The sequence below is a fragment of the Microcaecilia unicolor genome, chromosome 1 (genome assembly GCF_901765095.1).
Source record: "Microcaecilia unicolor chromosome 1, aMicUni1.1, whole genome shotgun sequence".
Lineage (NCBI taxonomy): Eukaryota > Metazoa > Chordata > Amphibia > Gymnophiona > Siphonopidae > Microcaecilia > Microcaecilia unicolor.
In genome coordinates, this window is record NC_044031.1 from 744,190,281 (window position 1) to 744,211,922 (window position 21,642).

The 21,642-nt window shown below is 45.9% G+C and overlaps 1 protein-coding gene across 1 annotated transcript in view; it reads right to left on the reverse strand.

The window, feature by feature from the left end:
* The window catches only part of AGBL1 (ATP/GTP binding protein like 1), a 1,046,841-nt gene that overhangs the window by 658,555 nt on the left and 366,644 nt on the right, over nucleotides 1-21,642 (reverse strand). Inside the window, exons 17-18 of the mRNA XM_030192481.1 lie at nucleotides 7,913-7,972; nucleotides 6,929-7,509 (exon numbers count right to left, since the gene is read on the reverse strand). Coding sequence (XP_030048341.1) covers nucleotides 6,929-7,509; nucleotides 7,913-7,972 — 641 coding nt within the window. The remainder of the gene's footprint in view (nucleotides 1-6,928; nucleotides 7,510-7,912; nucleotides 7,973-21,642) is intronic.

The following is a 21,642-nucleotide window of genomic DNA, read 5'->3' on the forward strand; positions in this document are numbered from 1 at the left end:
TTAGAAGAGCAGGAAGAAGCCTGTTCAATGCCAGAGGCAGAAGCTCGTGGAACTGCACCTCTGGAGGAAGAGGGTGGACAGGGAGGTCTGATCCTGAGTGGGTCTGGTGGCTGGGTGAAAACCCCAGCCGGACGCTTGCCACGGAAGGTGTGAGAAGCCACAGCCTTGGATTGTTCTGCCCAGAAGGATGGGTATTGGAGGACTGGATGATATTGTAAATATGTAAATACCCTAGCATTTTTCAAGAGATTATCAAATCAGTTCACAAATAACTTGGACTGTTATAAAAGCCTCTGTTTGTTAAGAGAAAAGTATAAAGTTTGGATACCTGCCTGTTGCAGCGTTCCAGTAAAGTTGTTGTATTTAACATAAATCCTGGAGTGGAGATTTTCTTTGGAGTCAATTTGCTCATAAACTGTTTGAGAAGTGATAAAGAGAGTGGCTTAATACTCTACTACCTACCGGAATCAAGCCCAGCCCCAGCCTGTGCTCATCTCATGATAACAGAACTTTTGTTTGTGGCCCTGGTTCAAGTACCTGACCCGAGAGTTTAGCCAGTGCCAGCTAATTATTGTTTGTTTCACAAACCTATTCTCTTTCCTATTGACACTGTTTTAAATTGTTCTGGTGAAAGTATCCCAGGATCTGTTCAACTGTATTTCTGTGTTACATTATGTGTGTGTTTTATTGTACCTCGTCTAGGGCCCTTTTTACCACAGCGGGTAAAAGGTAGGTCTTTCTTTTTTTTTTCACAAAATGGCCGTGCAGCCATCTCGGAGGCAGCCCTTATCACCACCCACTGAGTTGGCGGTAAGGGCTCCTGCGCTAAGAAGGCGGTAACAGTGGCATAGCGAGGGCGGCTGCCACCCGGGGTGGTTCGCCACTGCGCACCCCCCCCCCGGGTGCAGCATGACACCCCCCTTGGCGCATCAACCCCCCCTCGGCGCATCACCCAAGCCCCCCCCCCCCCGAGTGCATTCTTGCCTGCCATGTGCACGCCGCTGAGGGGGTGTCGGTTCCGCTGGTTCCCTGCTCCCTCTGCCCCGGAACAGGAAGTAACCTGTTCCGGGGCAGAGGGAGCAGGGAACCAACGGAGCCAACACCCCCTCCCCAACGACGTGCACCCAGGGCAGACCGCCCCCACCGCCCCGCCCTTGCTACGTCACTGGACGGTAACCAGGCAGCATGCGGCACTGCCAGATTACCGCCGGGTACACACTGGTGCTACACAAATAAAAATATTTTTGTAGTGCTGTATATGACGGCACGCTGAGGGTGGGAACTACTGCCGGGCTGCTGCAGTAGCACCGTGGTACTTCCTTTTTAGAGATCAGTAAGCCGGCGTTGGGCTTACCGCCGCTTTGTAAACGGGGCCCCTAGGCAATAGGTGGGTTAGAAATGTTTCAACTAAATAAATATTCTAGAAATTGCATGTGTGTGAGTCCCACCCATGCTCTGCCCAGACTCCGCCTATGCATTTTCCCTTAATTCTAAAAGTTGCCAAAATTTGCACATGCAAATTTGGGCATACACCCAATTTGTGCATGCAGTTTAATTGACTAACCAGCTAATAATTGGCTCTTTAACAAGTAATTATTGGCACTAATTGAAATCAATTAACATGTACGCGCATAAATTTAGGCATGTGGTCAACACCTACATTTTACATATGTCCTGGAAAAGGGGAGTGGAAATGGGAGGGCCATGGGCATTTTGGGGCGGAGTGTGGGCGTGGATTCCAGTTACGCATGCAATTATTGAATATGGGGGTTCCATGTGTAAATTTAGGCAGGGGTATTTGCAACCATTTTCACAGGTGCAAATGGATGCACCTAAATTTATGCCCATGCGCAATCCCTCTGCGTGACAACTTTTTAGGCGCGATTTATAGAATTCACCCCTATATAATTTAGATGCAATGTGATTTATTTTTTTGTGTGTATTATATTATATTGTTTTACTAGTTGTAATATGCCTTAGACCTGAGGAAAAAGTGGAATATAAATGACAATATAAAATTATATTAAATTACAAGTGTATTAATAGCAGTTCTATAAGCTGATACCTCATGATACAAGAGCATGATTATGAAAGCAAAATCACTTACGATTCAAAACTTATAGGCGAAAAAACAGTTAATCCACAAAAACTTTACACACTAGTCAATAAGCTACTGAATACTCAACCTGTAACCACTACAAATGAACCCACTCCAACAGCTGATCAATTGGCCTCATATTTCATGCAGAAAATAACTAAAATAAGACAGGAACTAAATAACTCCCTAACATCAATAGATCATTTTCTTAATCTATATGATCCTTCACCACTGTGCTCCCAAGCAGACAGAATCTGGTTGGCCTTTCACCCACTTACAACTGATCAAGTCAAATGAACTCTTCACAAATACGCTAAATCATAATCAGGCTTATTTTCAAAAGAGAAGGACGCTCATCTTTCGACACAAATTGGAAGATGGGCATCCTTCTCACAGGGTCGCCCAAATCGGTATAATCGAAAGCCGATTTTGGGCGTCCCCAACTGCTTTCCATTGCTGGGACGACCAAAGTTCACAGGGGCGTGTCGGAGGCGTAGCGAAGGCAGGACTTGGGCATGCCTAACACATGGGCATCCTCGACCAATAATGGAAAAAAAAAGGGTGTCCCTGATGAGCACTTGGACAACTTTATCTGGTCCAGTTTTTCTTACGACCAAGGCATAAAAAAGTGCCTGAACTGAGCAGGTGACCACCGGAAGGAATCGGGGATGACCTCCCCTTACCACCCCAGTGGTCACTAACCCACTCCCACCCTCAAAAAAGAACTTTAAAAATATTTTGTGACAGCCACTATGCCAGCCTCAAATGTCATACTCAGGTCCATCACAGCAGTATGCAGGTCCCTGGAGCAGTTTTAGTGGGAGCAGTGCACTTCAGGCAAGCAGACCCAGGCCCATCCCCTCCTATCTGTTACACTTGTGGTGGTAAATGTGAGCCCTCCAAAACCCACCACAAACCCACTGTACCCACATCTAGGTGCCCCCTTCACCCGTAAGGGCTATGGTAGTGGTGTACAGTTGTGGGTAGTGGGTTTTGTGGGGAAGGGGGTTGGGGGGCTCAGAATACAAGGTAAGGGAGCTATGTACCTGGGAGCTTTTTCTGAAGTCCACTGCAGTGCCCCCTAGGGTGCCCAATTGGTCCTGGCATGTCAGAGGGACCAATGCACTACAAATGCTGGCTCCTCCCATGACCAAAGGGCTTGCATTTGGTCGTTTCTGAGATGGGCGTCCTTAGCGGTGGGTGCGGTCCACCCCGGGTGCACGCCGCTGGGGGGGGGGGTGCCGCGCGCGCCTGTCCTTTGTTCGTTCCATGCTCCCTCTGCCCCGGAACAGGAACTGTTCCGGGGCAGAGGGAGCATAGAACAAACGAAGGACAGATGCACGCGGCACCCCCCCAGCGCCGTGCACCCGGGGTGGACCGCACCCACCGCTCCCCCCTAGGAACGCCACTGATTTTAAGGTAGGAATAGGCCCTGAGATAGCATTAAAGTTATGTTTGAGTGCAATAAATTATGAGTAAATTAGGGGCTGATTTTAGAAGGTAACTAGGGCAGTTATCAAGTACGCATTGAGGGGCACAATCGAAAGGGGCGCCCAAGTTTTCCTGAGGACATCCTTGCAGGACGTCCCGTTGAAGGGGCGGGGAAACCCGTATTATCGAAACAAGATGGGCGTCCAGGTTTTGTTTCGATAATACGGTCGGGGACGCCCAAATCTTGACATTTAGGTCGTCCCTAGAGATGGTCGTCCTTAGACTTTGTCGTTTCTGACTTTCGGCGATAATGGAAACTAAGGACGCCCATCTCAGAAACGACCAAATGCAAGCCCTTTGGTCATGGGAGGAGCCAGCATTTGTAGTGCATTGGTTTCTTTCACGGGGGGGTGTCCTTTCGCCGGGGGGGGGGTGCGCTGCATCCAGGGGGGGGCGCTGCACCCGGGGGGTTGGGCGCATCAGCGATCCGCCCCAGGTGTCAGCCCCCCTAGGAACGCCACTGCTCAAAATGGCAATATTATTTTGACTCGTACCGAAGGATACCCAAACCAGCCTAAATGTAGTCTCTCACTACAGACCAGTGGCTTCAATCCCATTATTGGTAAAGATAATGGAGGGGTTAGTTACGCACCAACTAATGGACTATCTCCAACTCCACTCCATTTTACATAGCTCACAATCCAGTTTTAGACCTTCTCAAAGCACTAAAACTGTTCTCACCACCTTCCTAGCTAAATTTAGATGAGAACTTAGCTTTGGTAATAAAATATTAATACTCCAATTTGATATGTCCAGTGCCTTTGTTGATATTGATCATAATAGCCTCCTAAACATCCTTGACCATTACAGAATCTGTGGAACTGTGTTAAATGGTTCTCAGGCTTCCTAAGGTCTAGATCATAACAAGTGAAACAATCAGGTACAATTTCATTAGCATGGTCCCGTTTGTGGAGTGCCCCATGGCTCTCCATTGTGACCCATCCTATTTAACACCATGTTAATTCAATTAGGCAATTTACTGGAGAAAAATAGTCTCCAAACATTCATTTATGCAGACGATGTTACCATCTATATTCTATTCACTAAAGAAATAAATGAAATTACTCATATCATCACATTAGGTATCTAATGGAATCCTGGGCATTCAGTTTCAAATTAAAACTCACCACTGATAGCTACATTTTTAATAATTATTCTTCATCACAATATAAATCTTAGATAATTTACCATTGAGAACATCACATAGCCCCTTGACTCAACTATGAAAATCTTAGGAGTCGCAACTGACCAATTCCTCACTCTAGATAACCAAATTTCCAAAGTGGTCTCAAGTGTCTTCAATTCATTATGGAAATTGAGAAGACTAAGACCATTCTTCGCAAACTCAGTCTTCCATACCCTAGTTCAATCCCTAGTCCTAACAAAATTTGATTACTGCAACTCTATTTACACAGAACTTAAAGGGGATCTCCTCAAAAAACTAGAAACTGCTCGAAACACTGCCACATGTCTCATATTTAGAGTACTATGCTTTGCCAAAGCAACCCCCCTTCTATACGATTTGCAATGGTTGCCAATAAAAGAACATCATTCAAGCTATGTACCTTCATTCACCAGAATTTGTATGGTTCAGCCCCAATATACATGAAGAACCTCAACGAATTACCTTCATGTAATGCCTCTACATTATCTAGAGAATATCTTATCCTACATTTCCTGAATTGTAATAAAGTAACCTACAAAACAATCCATACTGCTCACTTTTCATATCAAGGCACTAAAATTTGGAACTCGTAACCTAAAACCATCAAACGTACTGATGATTATTTGTTATTCTGAAGTCTATTGAAGACTTACCGTATTTTTCGGACTATAAGACGCACTTTTTTCCCCCAAAATTTGGGAGGAAAATGGGGGGTGCGTCTTATAGTCCGAAGGTAGCGTTTTCGGACCTCCGTTCCAGTACTTACATGATTCCATGTGCCCTGGTGGTCTAGTGACGTCGGGGCAGGAAAGAGCCCCCTCTTTCCTGCCCATCGCGCTGCTCTCCGTGCTTCTCAATGCTTTCTGATGGTCTCGGCGATATTCAAAATGGCCGCCGAGATTCTCGGCGGCCATTTTGAATCTCGCCGAGACCATCAGAAAGCATTGAGAAGCACGGAGAGCAGCGCGATGGGCAGGAAAGAGGGGGCTCTTTCCTGCGCCGACGTCACTAGACCACCAGGGCACATGGAATCATGTAAGTACTGGAACGGAGGTCCGAAACCCGGACAAGACGCACCGGAGCAGAGCACCTAGGTTTTAGAGGAGGGAAAGAGGAAAAATTTTTTTTTTCCTATTTCCCTCCTCTAAAACCTAGGTGCGTCTTATGGTCCGGTGCGTCTTATAGTCCGAAAAATACGGTACTTGTCTAGCCTTTAAGCACTCTTCTCAAATAAACTCATGGCATTCATTTTTACCTCATCCCACCTTCCACTACTCCTGTCTATCTCAGCTAATCCTAGAGCTAATCCTAGCCCTTAACTTTTTCCTCCATATTTCAATTATGTAGCTTAAATAACTAAGGGGTCTGTTTACGAAGCTGCTCTAGCGGCTGTCCTTGCGTTAGTGCCAACATGGCCCATTCAAAGTGAATTGGCCGTGTTAGTCAATTCACAGACAGCTGCTCGCACTGCTTAGTAAACCGGAGAATAAATATTTAATTACATCTGCTCCTAAGTCAAGTTTTACTGTTCTAATATTATATGATGTATTTAACTTTCTGTTAATATATTTTGAACATGTTCATGTTTTTCTAATTGTTATGTAAGTCGCACTGAACCTGAGTTATACTCGGGCTAATGCGGGATATAAATGTCATAAATAAAATAAAATAATGTTAGATGCCAAATACATGCGTAGGTTATAGAATACTTGAACTTACATGCTTCATTGGCGCTAATAATTGTCATATAGCCTAGCAGGGTTTTAAAAAAGTTTGGATAATTTCCTAAAAGTCCATAAGCCATTATTAAGATGGACTTGGGAAAATCCACTGCTTATAAGCAGCGAAAAATCAGTTTTACTTTTTTGTGACAGATTGGCCACTGTAGGAAGCAGGGTGCTGGGCTTGATGGACCTTCGTTCTGTCCCAGTATGGCAACATTTATGTTCTTATGTTCTTATAGTGTGCCACACACCTTTGTGCTAGTGCTTTATAATGACTTGGGATTGCTCTGAACCCATTATAGAATGCCGCTAAGCATACCCCACTAGGTTGCCTATATCTTGGCACCAATTTAGAGAATTGCCACCTTAATGGTCATACTTAAGGAACACAGACAACTGCTACAGTTGCTTGAAGCAAAGCAAAAGTAAGAAATGATATAACAGTATCACCTCTGTACTCCATGTGCTCGTTCCATCATATTTTGATAATAAGGAGGTGGACAGTGACCCCAGAAATCCGGAAATGCCAATACTCTGTAGTTGGGAACGGATTTTGTTTTCCCTGCCATGGCCATGTAAAGCCAAGGGTCATGGAAGGCGATACATGCTTGGTATCTATCCAAGAGCTGCTGCACAGTGTCGTGAGTTTCAGGTTCCCCAACAACGATTTGTCCGTGACTAGAGGAGTTCACGCATTTTCTAAGCCATATCCTGTTGGGGGTTGAAGCTGATGTTAATGAATGCCCACATTGATTCTTTACGGGGATGTCAGAATCTTTGGCTTGCGTCGCTTTTCCGAGTACTGCTTTCTCAGAGAGCTGGGCCTCTCTAGATTCAGCTAAGCTTTTGACATGACCGGCCAGAGCTATTTGAAGAGATGTTTCCCCGTGAGGGGTTTGGTCCATATCTTTGAAGCTTTGCGTTTCATGTAATTCTGCATTTGGAATGACTTGAGAGCAACTTGTAGCACGCTGTGTGCTCAGATGATCCTCTTCAGAACTCTTTTCCTCTTCAGATTCGAATTCCAGTTCCTTGAACAGTCAAAAGACAAGTGCCATGTTATGCAGTTCAAATCACTAGGAAACTAAGATTCTGAATTCTTGCTTATTCAAAACATGATTTCTGCTGCCCACAGTTTCCATGACTACCATGCAAACGTATACAGTTCATAAAAGCACACGAGTTCTCCCAGTGAACAAAATGAACCTTAAAAGACTTCACAAAGCCATCTTTTCAGGTTTGATAACTTGCATGCTGCTGCCATGTGTTAAGTGGTGAAGAATTAATGCTACAATTTGTATTTATTCATAAACATTCATAAACCACATCGCCATGACCAAAGACTATTTAAAGTGGTTTAGAGTCAACTCAAGATAATTACAACCCACATACAAATAGCATGTCTGGGTGCTGTTTCACAGTAGGCAAACTTACTGCGGGCTGTACCTCAGTACCATGCATCAGTGAATCCTGCAGTAAGTTTACTTGAAGTTGCTGTGGATGGGAATATCACATGTTCATGCAATCACCATGGCAAAGATAACTTTGCGAGTTGGGCGTCTGCTGTCTTTTAAAGGGGATGATGAAGGGTGAAAAAATAACCCCCAACACACAATCTCTTTTTAAAATAAAAAGCTCCTGAGCCCTCCACCCAGATTTCTTTTTTCAAATGTGCCAATGTTTCTCATCCCGATCCCCAAATAATGACTAGGCCCTGGCCCTTTACTCCTGCTTCTCTGTCAGCACATACTGGCCATACCTAGGGCCTAGTGAGGGGGGTGCAGAAGTAATCCTCTTTCATTCCTGCCCCAGGGGCCCTTTTATAAAGATGCATAAAGGCCTGTGCGCGTCCAGCGTGTGCTAAATCGGAATTACTGCCCAGCTACCACGTACCCCGGGTGGTAATTCTGAATTTGGCTCGAGCTGAAAACACGTGGTATAAAATATTTTCTACCACGTGGTGCTTACCTGGTGGTAAACAGCCGTGGGTGCGCACTGCATGACTACAGCCGGGGAGCGCGTGAGACCTTACCGCTAAGTCAATGGGTGGCGGTAAGGTCTCAGGCCAAAAATGGACGCAAGTGGTTTTTATTTTGCCGCACGTCCATTTTCCGTCCCCTTCAAAAAAGGCCCTTTTTCCAGGATGCGGTAAAAACTGGCCCAGCGAGCACCCAAAAAACATGTTGGCACTGCCGTAGTTCCACTTTTTGCCGCGGCTTAGTAAAAGGGCTCTCCAATGTCTGAATCTTCCAAAATGATATTGCAGAACACCAAGCAGTAGTGTCATGATTCTATCAATAGGCGGCAGGCTGCCAAATAAGATAAAAAGTTTTAAATCAGACAAAAATCCTACAAGGCTTCTTTGCAGGGGCGTAGCTACGGGTGGGCCTGGATGGGCCCAGGCCCACCCAATTTAGCCTCAGGCCCGCCCGCCCACCCAGAGTCCGAGTCCATCCCCGTCCGTCCGTATCTTCGAATCCTCGCCCGCAGCGGTGAACTGGCGGGCAGGCGCTATGCTCAAGCAGTAAAAGCAGCAAGCCGGCAGGTTTGAGCTCATCCTTCGCTTCCCTGCCTTCTCTGCGTCCCGCCTTCCTGTGATGTCATTTCCTTTCAGGCGGGCGGGACGCAGAGAAGGCAGGGAAGCGAAGGACGGACTCAAACCTGCCGGCTTGCTGCTTTTACTACTTGAGCATAGCGCCTGCCCGCCAGTTCACCACTGCAACCTCAGGAGTGGAGTGCAAGTGAGCCAGCCCACTGTAAGGAAGCCATTTGATAAATTTCTGTTTCCACTCCCCTGCGCAGCCGTCGCGTCGCCGTTCATTCAAAACACAGCAAGCAAACCTGTGAGCTGCTGCATCCACATTGTTGTTCTTTGCCAAGAGATGAGAGATGCTGCGAAGGGGGAGAGAGGGGGGTGGAAAGAAACAGGATGGATGGGGGAAATTCTGGCCACAGGAGAGGGGGGCAAGACAAAAGAGAGAAGTGACAGGAAGATGTTGGAAGAGGGTGAAGGGTGGGGAGAAGAGAGGGAGCAGATGCTGGGCTAGAAGGGTGGAGGGAGAGAGACATTGGGAAATGTGGAACCATGTGGGAGAGGCCAAGGGGGTGGCAAGGAAATGAACGCGTGGAGGATGGTGATTACAGGGGAAAGAAATATGGTAAGGGGGAATAGATTGAAGATGGCAGGGAATGGATGGCTGGGGAAGTAGACAGATGGGGAATAGGACAACTAGTGGGTGAAAAGGAATCTGAGAGGTAACTGAAAAGTAAAACAAAGGAAAAGGGGTTAGACAGGATAAAATTTGGGTGGACAGAGCAGAAAAGAAAAAAAAAGAGAGGATGGAGCTAAAATGGAAAGGTTAATATGTCAGAGGCAAGTGAAGTGAGGGAATGGAACAAGAGAGGAGAAAAAGACAAATGGACAGCAGCTGCTTGAAGGAGAAATAGAAGAAAGATTAGAAAGTTCAAAAGAGAAACTGGATCAACATGATGGAAAAAGAAAATGACCAGACAACAAAGGTAGAAAAGGCATTTTATTTTGAATCTTAAATGAAATATGATAGCTTAAGAAATGTGCATAGTGGATGTCACTTTCCTCATGAGCTAAAGTGTTTCTGTTTCTATTTTGAGTTGGGAGGTGCTAGGGGAGAGGGGGAGGAAGGGGCGGGGCAGAGAAAATTTTGTGCCCACCCACTTTGGGCTCTGGCCCACCCAAAATTGGCTGTCTGGCTACGCCACTGCTTCTTTGCATTATGTTTTATTTGCATGACTTTGTTCCTTCTGCCCATCATTTGTTGGAAGCCTTATTTGGTCCACTCAACTCTGATTTTGGGTGTTCTTCACTTAGGATTTGTTTCCTTTCCTTTTGGTTATAAAAGTTAACACCACCATTGAATGTGTTGCTCACATAGCTTTGCAAATTTTAATACAAGCTACTACTATAAATCATTTCTATAGCGCTACCAGTCGTATGCAGCGCTTCACAATTTAACATGAAGAAAAGACAGTCCCTGCTCAAGAGAGCTTACAATCTAAATCAGGACAGACAGACAGGACAAATAAGGGATAAGGGTAGGACAGGCAGATAGGACATATGGGAAGGGACTAATGAAGAGAGGAAGACAAGATAAAGGTTATGAGCAGGTGACAAGTTAGGAATTAAAAGCAGCATCAAACAGGTAGGCCTTTAGCCCGGATATGAAGGTGGCCAGGGATGGAGCTTGACGCAATGGCTCAGGGAGTCTATTCCAGGCATAAGGTAAGGCAAGATAAAAGGAACAGAGTCTGGAGTTAGCGATGGAGGAGAAGGGTACAATTAGGAGAGATTTGCCTAGTGAACAGAGTGTAGGGAGAGAGGAGGGTGGAGAGGTAGTGAGGGGCAGCAGAGTGAATGCACTTATAGGTCAATAACAGGAGCTTGAACTGTATACAGAAACGGATAGGGAGCCAGTGAAGTGACTTCAGAAGAGGGCTGATATGGGCATAGCGACTTTGGCGAAATATTAATCGTGCAGCAGAATTTTGAACAGATTGAAGAGGAGAGAGATGGCTGAGTGGAAGACCTGTGAGAAAGCAAGTTGCAGTAGTCCAAGCGAGAGGTGATGAGAGTGTGGATGAGGGTTCTGGTAGCATGCTCAGAAAGGAGAGGGCAAATTTTGGCGATGTTTTAGAGGAAGTTGCATTCCTATTTGCATAATAATGAGCTCCTTTGCATGCTTCAGAGCTTGTCATGATTTAATGCATATTAGAGGTCAATGTTCTGCATTAAACTGCATTATTTTGAAATAAAATGACTTATTGTCCAATAATAACTCTTCCTCTCTACGATTCTCTTCCTCTCTACGATGCCCTAATGTGTCTGTACACACGAACCTTATTCTACCACAACGTTACTGTATTTGTTCATACCGGAATTGGCGAACGCCTTTACGGTACTATGTAAGCCACATTGAGCCTGCAAATAGGTGGGAAAATGTGGGATACAAATGTAACAAATAAAATAAAATAATTGGGCACTAACAAACTTTGGGGGTCTTTTATTAGTGGTGTACCTAGCGGATTTGACACCTAGGGCCGATCATTTTTTATCACCCCTCTCCTCTATATGAAAAAAGTATTTTTAGTAATAATCGTGACATTTAATATATTTGTTATATTTATATCCCACATTTTCCCACCTATTTGCAGGCTCAATGTGGCTTACATAGTACCGTAAAGGCATTCACCAGGTCCGGTAAAGAACAAATACAAGGTTATGGTGTGGTCGAATAAGGTTCATGTGTTTCAGGCATATTGGGATCAAGGGGAGGAAAGGTAATGTAATGATTTTACGAGCTTTGGTTTTGCTGTGTTGCAGAGTGTAGGCACTTATGTTGGGTCAGTAGGGTATGCCTTTTTGAACAGGTTGGTTTTTAGTGATTTCCTAAAGTTTAGATGGTCGTAGATTGTTTTCACCGCTTTTGGCAATGCGTTCCATAGTTGTGGGCTTATGAAGGAGAAGCTGGATGCATAGGTTGATTTGTATTTGAGTCCTTTGCAATTTGGGTAGTGGAGGTTTAGATATGTTCATGATGATCTGATTGTGTTTCTAGTTGGTAGATCTATGAGGTCTGTCATGTATCCTGGGATTTTGCCGTAGATAATTTTGTGGTCAGAAAAGAGACAGTAAAATTAAAAAAAAAAAACCTAACAAATACCAATCAGCACTTTACAAATTAACACATAGAAATAAAACAAAAATGTAAAATAAGATAATACCATGTTATTGGACTAACATATTTTTCAATTAGCTTTGAGAGGCCAAAGCCTCCTTTCTCAGGTCAATACAGCATACTGCTGTTACGGTATCCTGTCCTGACATGAGGAAGGGGGTTTTGGTCTCTGAAACGTAGGGCACAGCTTACTAAGGTGCGTTATTTTTTTTAGCTCACCTACACTTAACGCACGTGCTAACCATGCAGGCGCCTATAAGGATATTGTAGGCACGTACATGGTTAACGAGCATTAAAAACGTTACCATACCTATAATGCTGCTTAGTAACCAGGGCCCTTAGTCAAAAATGTAATAAAATTAGTCCAATAAAAAGGTCACCTTACTTCCATTTTCTGTTTATAATTACTACTAACCATCCTTCGACTCAGAGGTATTTCTATGACATATTTCCTCAAATTGCTCGGATTTCTTTTTCTCATAAAAGCGCTTTCACTCCTTGTCTGAATCACCAGTTTACAGCGCAGGTCTCTTTTTACCTATGTTACCCTCACTTAGGGGTCCTTTTATTAAGTTGCGCTGAAAAATGGCCTGCAGTAGTGTAGACACGTGTTTTGGGAGTGCACAGAATTGTTTTTTAGCGCACCTATAGAAAATGCCTTTTTTTTTTTTTGCCAAAAATGGACGTGTGGTAAAATGAATATTGCCACGTGTCCATTTTGGGTCTGAGACCTTACCGCAAGCCAGGTCTCTCACGGTTAACCGAGCGGTAACGGTCTACGTGCGTCAAATTCCACTTGACGCGCGTAGCTGCCGTGCGTCAGAAAATACAAAAATATTTTTCAGACGCGTGTAGCGGACGCACGACAAAATTGAAATTATCGCAAGGGCCACACGGTAACCGGGCAGTAACTTCAATTTGGTGTGTGTTGGACGCATGTAGGCGCCTACATGGCTTAGTATAAGGGCCCCTTAGCATACAGCTCTTTTCAGTACAAGCTGCATCTTCCTCAATGAGTTTGTCTTTCTTCCCCCCCCCCCCCCCCCTTTTCTTCTTACTCACCAGCACAACTTTTAGTTTCCTCTGTAGTTTTTTTTTGCTTTTAAATCAAATTACCCTCGCTTGCGTCTGTCTCTTTTAAATCGCCGTGCATGTTCTTAGATGTTAATACGCAGCACCTTTTTTTTTTTTTAACTATGTTTAAATCTTTTTATTGATAATCCAATACATATAGTGCAGGTACATATCTCAACATAGAAATAACACGTGTGTGCTTCAAGATGTCACATATTTAAGGATTATAACAAATTTCGCATTCCCCATTTCTCCCTCCCTCCCCTGTACCAGCAACCTGACAAACTAAACAAGAAGAACTTTAAGAAAACCATTTACACTTTATAGGTGAAGGACTGGCGTCCGCACGTAAGACCAGAGGCTTTGGCTCTTATAGCCTCCGGCCCACTTCCCTAACCACTTAACATGGGGGAAGGACCCTCACAAACGATCTAACCAGATGTATCCACCCCCAATCGGGCCAAACTCCCCTGACCCACTGTCACTGAGTAGAGCCGACTACTCTGGCGTTCCAGTTATCTCCTCCCTCTCCCCTTCACTAATCTAGTATGGCTCAGAAACCTACTCCCTCTATCCCATCCCACCCAACTCCCCCCCTCCTACCCACCCTCCCTTCATGTGTGCTGTTTAAATGTTTAAGATGTAACTTCTCCCTTTAGGTGGCAAGGTGGTCCACACAGGTTCCCACATCTCTCTAAACCTGGTGCCCGGAACACTATCCATGTTATGCACCCCACACGCAGCACCTTTTTTTGTCACCATACTACTCACTGTTTATCACTATCTCCATACTACTCACTATTTATCACTATCTCCCTCATATCACTTCGCGATGGCACTTTTGTGGACCAGTAGTTCTTTCCTGCGCAATTCTTTACACATTTACGCAGTACACCACAGTCTTCTCGCCTACCATTGCCATACTTCTTAACAGTGCATTCATATCTGCGTGCTGGTGGTACCTTTTTTCACGTTTGTTTTCACGTCGTTCACATTCATACAACAGTCATACAGCCGTTGTGCCTTTCTCTGATATCAGTCTCCGTCTCCTTTTTCCTTCCAGTTTTTTTTTCTGCACCGCGTTATTTACGTCCACCAATCACTAGTCTTTCAGGTATACATTTTATATCTTTACACATAGATCTTTTATTATTTTTTGAGTTTTGGTGTTTGTCTCCACAGTCTTTGTTCAGTCATCACATTAAACAACATTTCAGTTTCTCTCTTACTGAAACATTCCTGTGGATTTCCTTGATTAAGTCACACCAGCTGGTTAACATTTATACAATTTATTGTCTATTCCTACTCTCCCTTCTTTTCTTTATTGATTTGGTATGTTCTTTCTCCCATAGGGGCCCTTTTACTAAGCCATGGTAAAAAGTGGCCTGCGGTAGTGTAGGCGTGTGGATTGGGCGTGCACCGGGGCAGTATTTACCACATCTACAAAAAGGGCTTTTTTTTTAATGGGACAGGAAAAGGGCCTATGGTAAAAATGAAACCAGCACATGCCCAAAACCGGCCTGAGCCCTTAACACCACCCATTGATCTAGCAATAAAGGCTCACGCGCTACATGCGCGATGACCGGTTGGTGCACGCCACGTGATGATTACTGCCGGTGAAAATAAATAAATAATTCATCCACGCATTATGGGCGCATGCCAAATCTGAAATTACCGCTAGGAGGGAGCACTGGCCTGGCAGTAGTCTCACTTGGGCGTGTGCTGCATGTGCGTAGCACCTACCGCGGCTTAGTAAAAGGGTCCCATAATCTTTTGATTTCACCTTTAAGCTACCATCATATACAGGTTAACACCATGCGATATATTTTAATGATATGTTTGTCTGTACCCTACATTTTTTGTATCAGCATATTTTGTTAAATGATTCGGTATCTTACAGCTCACTTTGCTTTTTTAGATGGCTCTTTTGCAGCTCTTCGTTGTTGTTAGTTTTTATATATGTTTCTACGTACATGCTTTTGCACTCTGTTTTTATGTTTTTGTACTTATGTGTTTTTTATTTTGGTTTTTAGACTCCTCACACAGGCATTGCTCCCGAAACAAGGTGCCGTGTTGAGTCCCACCTTATTTACAATAAAGGAATCATTTTCTACACTCCGTCTCCTTGACTTTTTGGAAGAGTCCTGTTGATCATACTACTCCCCTGTTGTTGTACTGTTTATAATTAACACAGCTACAATACTACTTTACCCAAAGCAAAAAAATAAATAAATTAATAAATAATATTTTGTTATCTACCATTGTTGTCTCTGGTTTCTGCTTCCCTCATTTTCTCTTCACTCTCTTCCTTCCATGAGTTCCATCCAGCATCTGCCCTCTTTCTCTGCCCCTTCCATCCATTGTCTGCCCCATCCTCCCTTCCATCCAGTGTCTGCCCTCTTTCTATGCCCTTTCCATCCACTGTCTGCCCTCTCTCCTCTTCCATCCAGCATCTGCCCTCTTTCTCTCCCCCTTCCACCCAGTATCTGTCCTCTTTCTCTGCCCCTTCTATTCATTGCCTTCCCTCTCTCTTCCGTGCATCCAGAGTCTGCCCTCCTTTTCTGCTCCTTTCATCCACTGCCTTCCCTCTATGTTCCATCCATCCAGAGTATGCCCCTTTTTTCTGCCCCTTTCATCCACTGTCTCCCACACCCCCTTCCATCTACTATCTGCTCTCTCCCCCTTTCCATATGACACTTGCAGCCCTCTATTTCTCCATTCAATCCAGCATCTACCCAACTTCTCTTCCCCTCCCATCCAGCCTGTGCTTCCCCTCACTTGATCCAGCATCTCCCCAGCTCTTTACATCTGTATCTCCAATCTCCATTTGAAGATTCTCCTCTCTCTGTCCCTTCTCAATGCTGCTGCTCCAAACTAGCAGCAAAAAAAAAATGTTAACGTTAGTCAGAACAGGATAATCACGGGACCTGCACCTACCTGTGGCTGCCAGCTCTGCTCTGGAAATGGAAGTGACGTCAAATCGGCAGCCGTGGGACTGAATGCGGACCCCGCAATCAGTCATCAATGAGGAATGCAGGAAAGATCGCCGCTGCCGGCGCTGACCTTCCCCCACTGCCGGATCGCTCTTTAAAAATGACTGCCGAGACTTCCAGCAGCTGCCTCGCGAAACTTCTGCTGAAGTCTTGGAGGCCACCCTTGTAAGTCTCGGCGGCCATTTTGAAGAGCGATCCGGCAGTGGGGGAAGGTCAGCACCGGCAGCGGGCAGGAAAGACTGGGGATCTTTCCTGCCTGCCCCGAAGAATCCACTGGACCAACAGGTTGGTTGCCTTCTTCAGGTATGTACTGGACTCAGAGCCTGGGACCCTGTAGCTCGTTGGGGAGAAGAGCCGGCTCGCCCTGCACCACAGAATCTGTCTTCACAACATTTTTAGCTTGTGAAAAATTAGTTTTGCTAGTCATCTTACATGTGGTTTAAAGATCAGCTATGCATTTATTATTATATGCCTAAGAAGCAAACCTCATGACAAATTGAAATCATGGTATGGATGGGCAGATTTGATATGCCATTGGTCTTTGTTTAGAGTACTATAATAAAAATGTTGTATTTTCAAACATGCTGGCTTGTGCAGCATACGGATACACACAGAGGAAGTATAATAAGGGAATAACTTTTCATAGGTAGAGTAGTAATCAAACATATAAATGGCGAGTGACTGTACTAACTCGCAAATGCGCAGTAGATTTCCCTCTCTGTCCCGCCCCCCATGTCAATACGTGATGATGGGGGCGGGACAGAGAGGGAAACTGCGCGAAGCCGCCGCTGTCGCTACCGCTCCCCCTCGAGGTCGCCGCCCCCCCTCTCCTCCCGGCCCGAGCACTCTCTTCGGTATTGAACTTACATTGGCGAAACGCAGCAAGCAGAACAGCTGAGCTCCCGTTGCCCTTTCTTCCCTGCCTGTGTCCCGCCCTCGCCGATGTTACATCACACAAGGGCGGGACACAGGCAGAGAAGGAAGGCCGACGGGAGATCAGCTGATCTGCGTGCTGCTTGCGTTTCGCCGATGTAAGTTCAATACCGAAGAGAGGGCCCGGGCCGCGTGCAGGGGTGGTGGCGGCAACTCCGGGGGGGGGGGTGCAGTGGCGAGGGGAGGGGGCCTTGCCAAAACCCCATAATAGCCTGTTTTAACGGGCTCAACGGCTAGTTTGTTATAAATCGTAATCGGTGTGTTACGTGGAGGGGCTGGTTATAGGGCCACCCTAACCCTGTTATATTGCTGCAGATAATTTTTTTTTTCTCCTGGAAAAGGCCTTCTAAAACAGACTTCATGTTATGAGAATCAGGTGCTCAGTGGAAGTTTCTATTTAGTTACTTATTTATGGAATTTTATCCCACATTAAACATGAATTAGATTGGAACCTGGGAACATTTAACTTTTTTTCCTGGAGAGAGTAATGCATTGCCCCCCCCCCCCCCCCCCAGGCTCTCTCCCCGGCTATAGCCAGCTCTGCAATTTGGGGGGGGGGGGGACGCAGAGGTGGACGGGGGGGGGGGGGGGGGACGCAGAGGTGGACAGAGGAGATAGCCTGTTGTTAAAAATTTACCAGCGCACCACTGCCTGCAGGTACCCAAGCAAGTCAGGTTTTCAGGACATTCACAATGAATATTCATGAGAGGGATTTGCATGCAGTGGAGGCAGTGCATGCAAATTTCAGTAGCTCAGTACCCCTTTATTTGTAATAGGATGGGAGATTAAAAAAATAAAAGCACAACGCAGAAAGGATGGATTGCTATGTCATACTAATAAGGATCAAAGCTGCAGTGTCAGTAATTAATTTATAACAAGGTGCTGTACACATGTAACACCTATTAACAACTCCAGCTGTGTGCGAATATATTAATTGCTGGAGGGGAAAAAAATGAACATTTGCGGATCAGTAATATTCTGAAACTGCAAAGGCACCTAATAAATAAGAAAAGGCATAAATTTTGAAGAAAAATGGTTATAAAAAAAGAAGCGGGGGAAAAGCGAGACAGTTGAGGACGAGGAGGGAAATTGATGTATCTACAAATAAAAGTGTAGATAGATGAATGGATCGGCTAATAGAAATGGCAGAATTAATGGTTCAGATGGACATAGGACTCAATACACAAACCCATACATCAGCGCACTCTTGACAAGTGAATCCACCCTCTATCCGTCCTGTAAAGAGCAGCGTCTACTGCCAAAACTCATCCACAGAAACCATATTTCCTGTGTTTGTAATACATAATTTCAGTTTGATATACTCTGCCTAGCCGAGACATTTGGAGGTTATATATGTACTGTACCATACCCGGTCCTTTTATGGGAGCATGAAATACTGTATACCTGCAGCAAGCAGGGCCATGACAGAGAAAGTGGTTTGAAAGAGAGAGAGATAGGTGTAATAAATTAATTGGGAAAAGTAAATTCCTCAATGCCACTGGGATAATTTAAGAAGCAAACATCACCTAAATTAATGAAGAGCTGCTATACTTCCTACTTCTCAGTAATTAACTGGGAACACTTAGGCTTCTTCTCATTTCCTACAATGCTGCCAGCAAGGACAAAGATCATTGTTATTAGAGATGTGCACAGTTTTGTAAAAGGGAGGTCCGTCCCTATCTCCCCACTTAGGAGCTGATGAAATAAAATGTACGCAGGCTTTGCACGGGGTTAGTGTGGCTTTTGGAGGTGCACAATGCAGAAAAACGTTTTGGACAGCCGCTAACCTGCACAAAGCCGCGGACGCACGGCACATTTTCGAAAATGGTAATAAGGCTTACTCGCTAGTCTGTGCAGATGCAGAGAAGCTAGTTCAGCGTGAAAGCCTGCCCACAATGCTGGGAAATTAACGCTAATTCTGAGGAGGTGCCGAGGACCAGCAACTTTGTCCTGGCTTCAGAGCAGTGGGTGATCTAAGGTGAGGCGCAGCACATCACCTCAGCTTACCCTCTGCTCCGAATGTCCCCAGACTCCTCACCCCCTTACCTCCAATTCCCTCACCCTTCGAGATGACTCCTGTCCCCGAACCCTTACCCCTTGACACCCAAAGGCTGCCATCTTGCAAAATGGTGCTGCCTGACCCCGTGCAATGCATCCTGGGATGGATGATGCATGCTCAGTCTGCCAAATAAGGGTATTGTGGAGTTTGTCAAATTAGGCAAAAATGCTCTTATTTGGCAGACTGATACTTGTTGGACAGACTGGATGGACCGTGCAGGTCTTTTTCTGCTGTCATCTACTATGCTACTATATGATACTATGGATGTACCGCGAGGGGCAGGTGCTGCAGTTTTGCAAGATAGCGGCACAGGGGCAGAACCAAGTCAGCAACACTCATGCCCCCATTTTTTTTTATTATTTATGTATTAATTTCTTATGTACTGCTTGCAAACCTGAAAGCTATTGAAGCATTTTACAATCAGGTATGGTAGATACTTTCTGTCCAAGTAAATGGGGGGGGGGGGGGGGAGAGTCAGAATCAGGACCCACTAGACCATGATTGAGTTTGTTTGGAGTGCTGGGGTGGATAGGGGACTGGGGCTCATTTGGGGGTGAGGGATATCTCTGGGGTCAGGATATGGAGATGGGGATCATTTTAGGAATGTTGGGTGGTTCACTAGACCACCACAAATATTTTGAGGCACGTTGGGAGGGGGGAGATGGGACCTGTGACTTCAGTGGGATTTTTTCTAATCTCTCCCCTTTTGTCAGTGTGTGAGCCAATCCCTACTACTCCCTACCCCCCCCCCCCCCAACCCCCAGTCACTCATGCACTGACTGGAAAGGAATCGTAACATAGTAACATAGTAGATGACGGCAGAAAAAGACCTGCACGGTCCATCTAGTCTGCCCAACAAGATAAACTCATATGTGCTACTTCTTGTGTATACCTTACCTTGATTTGTATCTGCTATTTTCAGGACACAGACCGTAGAAGTCTTGCCCAGAACTAGCCCCACCACCCAAACACCAGCCCCGCCTCCCGATCTCGGCTAATCTCGTTTGTCAGCTGCATATTACTGTTGTGATGTGTGTTGTGTTTCTGACAAGGCACACTTTTTAATGCAGCAATAATTTGCATGCTCTTTGCTTACTAGATCAGGGAGCTCAAATTTTGTGTTAGGCTTGCATTAGGAAACCAAACTTTATGGGTCAGCATATGGCTGTAATGTAGTCTTACTGCATATATCGCTCATGAGTATTTATTGTGGATATCCTGAAATCCGGACTGGCTGGGTGCCCCCATGACCAGGGCCCAGATGGACTAAGATCCCCGTTAAGAATCCATTTGTATTTTCAAATCGGTAAAAGTTACCAATTTGGAAATATAGATGGGATTCCCAAAGAGAATCGCATGCAAATGAGCTGCTCGTTGCTTTTGCGACCCAGCTCATTTGCATGCGATATGGGGGAAGCCAGTCGGCCAGCTGAGCATGCGCACAGCAGCCCATCACTAAGCGTGGCTGCTCTGCGCATGCTACCAGGGCCGCCGAGAGGGGGGGACAGGGGGAACAAAAGTCCCCCTCCGGAGGGGGCCCGGCGCCGCCGACATCCAGCCCGCCCGCCTTCCATCGCTCCGTCGCTCCCGGAAATTAAGTGCTCCTCCCTCACCTTCGTGCAGCAAGCAGCAGCAGGCCACTCCTTCCTTCTGTGTCCCGCCCTGACGTAACATCAGGCGAGGGCGGAGCACGGAAGGAAGGAGAGGTCTGCCGGTGCTTGCTGCGCGAAGGTGAGGGAGGCGCTAAGGTTAGTGCAGAGGGCCCAGCCGGCTGCGGGTGGAGGGGGGCCTGGCAACCTCGGGGGGGGTGACCTCGGGGAGGGGCCCGGGGTGGACCTGTCCCGGGCCAGGCCCAGTCTCTCGGCGGCCCTGCATGTACAGATGGCTCTATTACACGCAGACAAGCGTGCATGAGAGCCAGCATAGCCGGGAGCTGGGAGTGAGGGTCTGCTGATGCCAGGAGCCTGGAGTTAGCTCCCATGGGCTCCGGGGTTCTCATCTCTCATGTGCCACCCCCGCTTCCTTGCAGGGGCAAGACAGGGCAGCGGCAGCAAAAGAACTCCTGCGGCTCTCCCTCATATCTGCCTGACCCCAGACAGCTGAAGCAGGATCCTTTCCTCCCACCCCAAGGACTCACCAACTCCCTACAGCCTTTCAGGTTGGATCTTTGTCACACTTTTTTTATGTTCTGGTTATAAGCAGTCCCTCTGCCCTGATATTTTGCTGTGTGAAGCTCACTCAAATTTAATGGGAGGTCTGGAGCTGTTTTACTTGGTGTAAATGCCCGTGACTAAATTTACTACTACTACTACTACTTATCATTTCTATAGCGCTACTAGACGTACGCAGCGCTGTACACTTGACCATGAAGAGACAGTCCCTGCTCGACAGAGC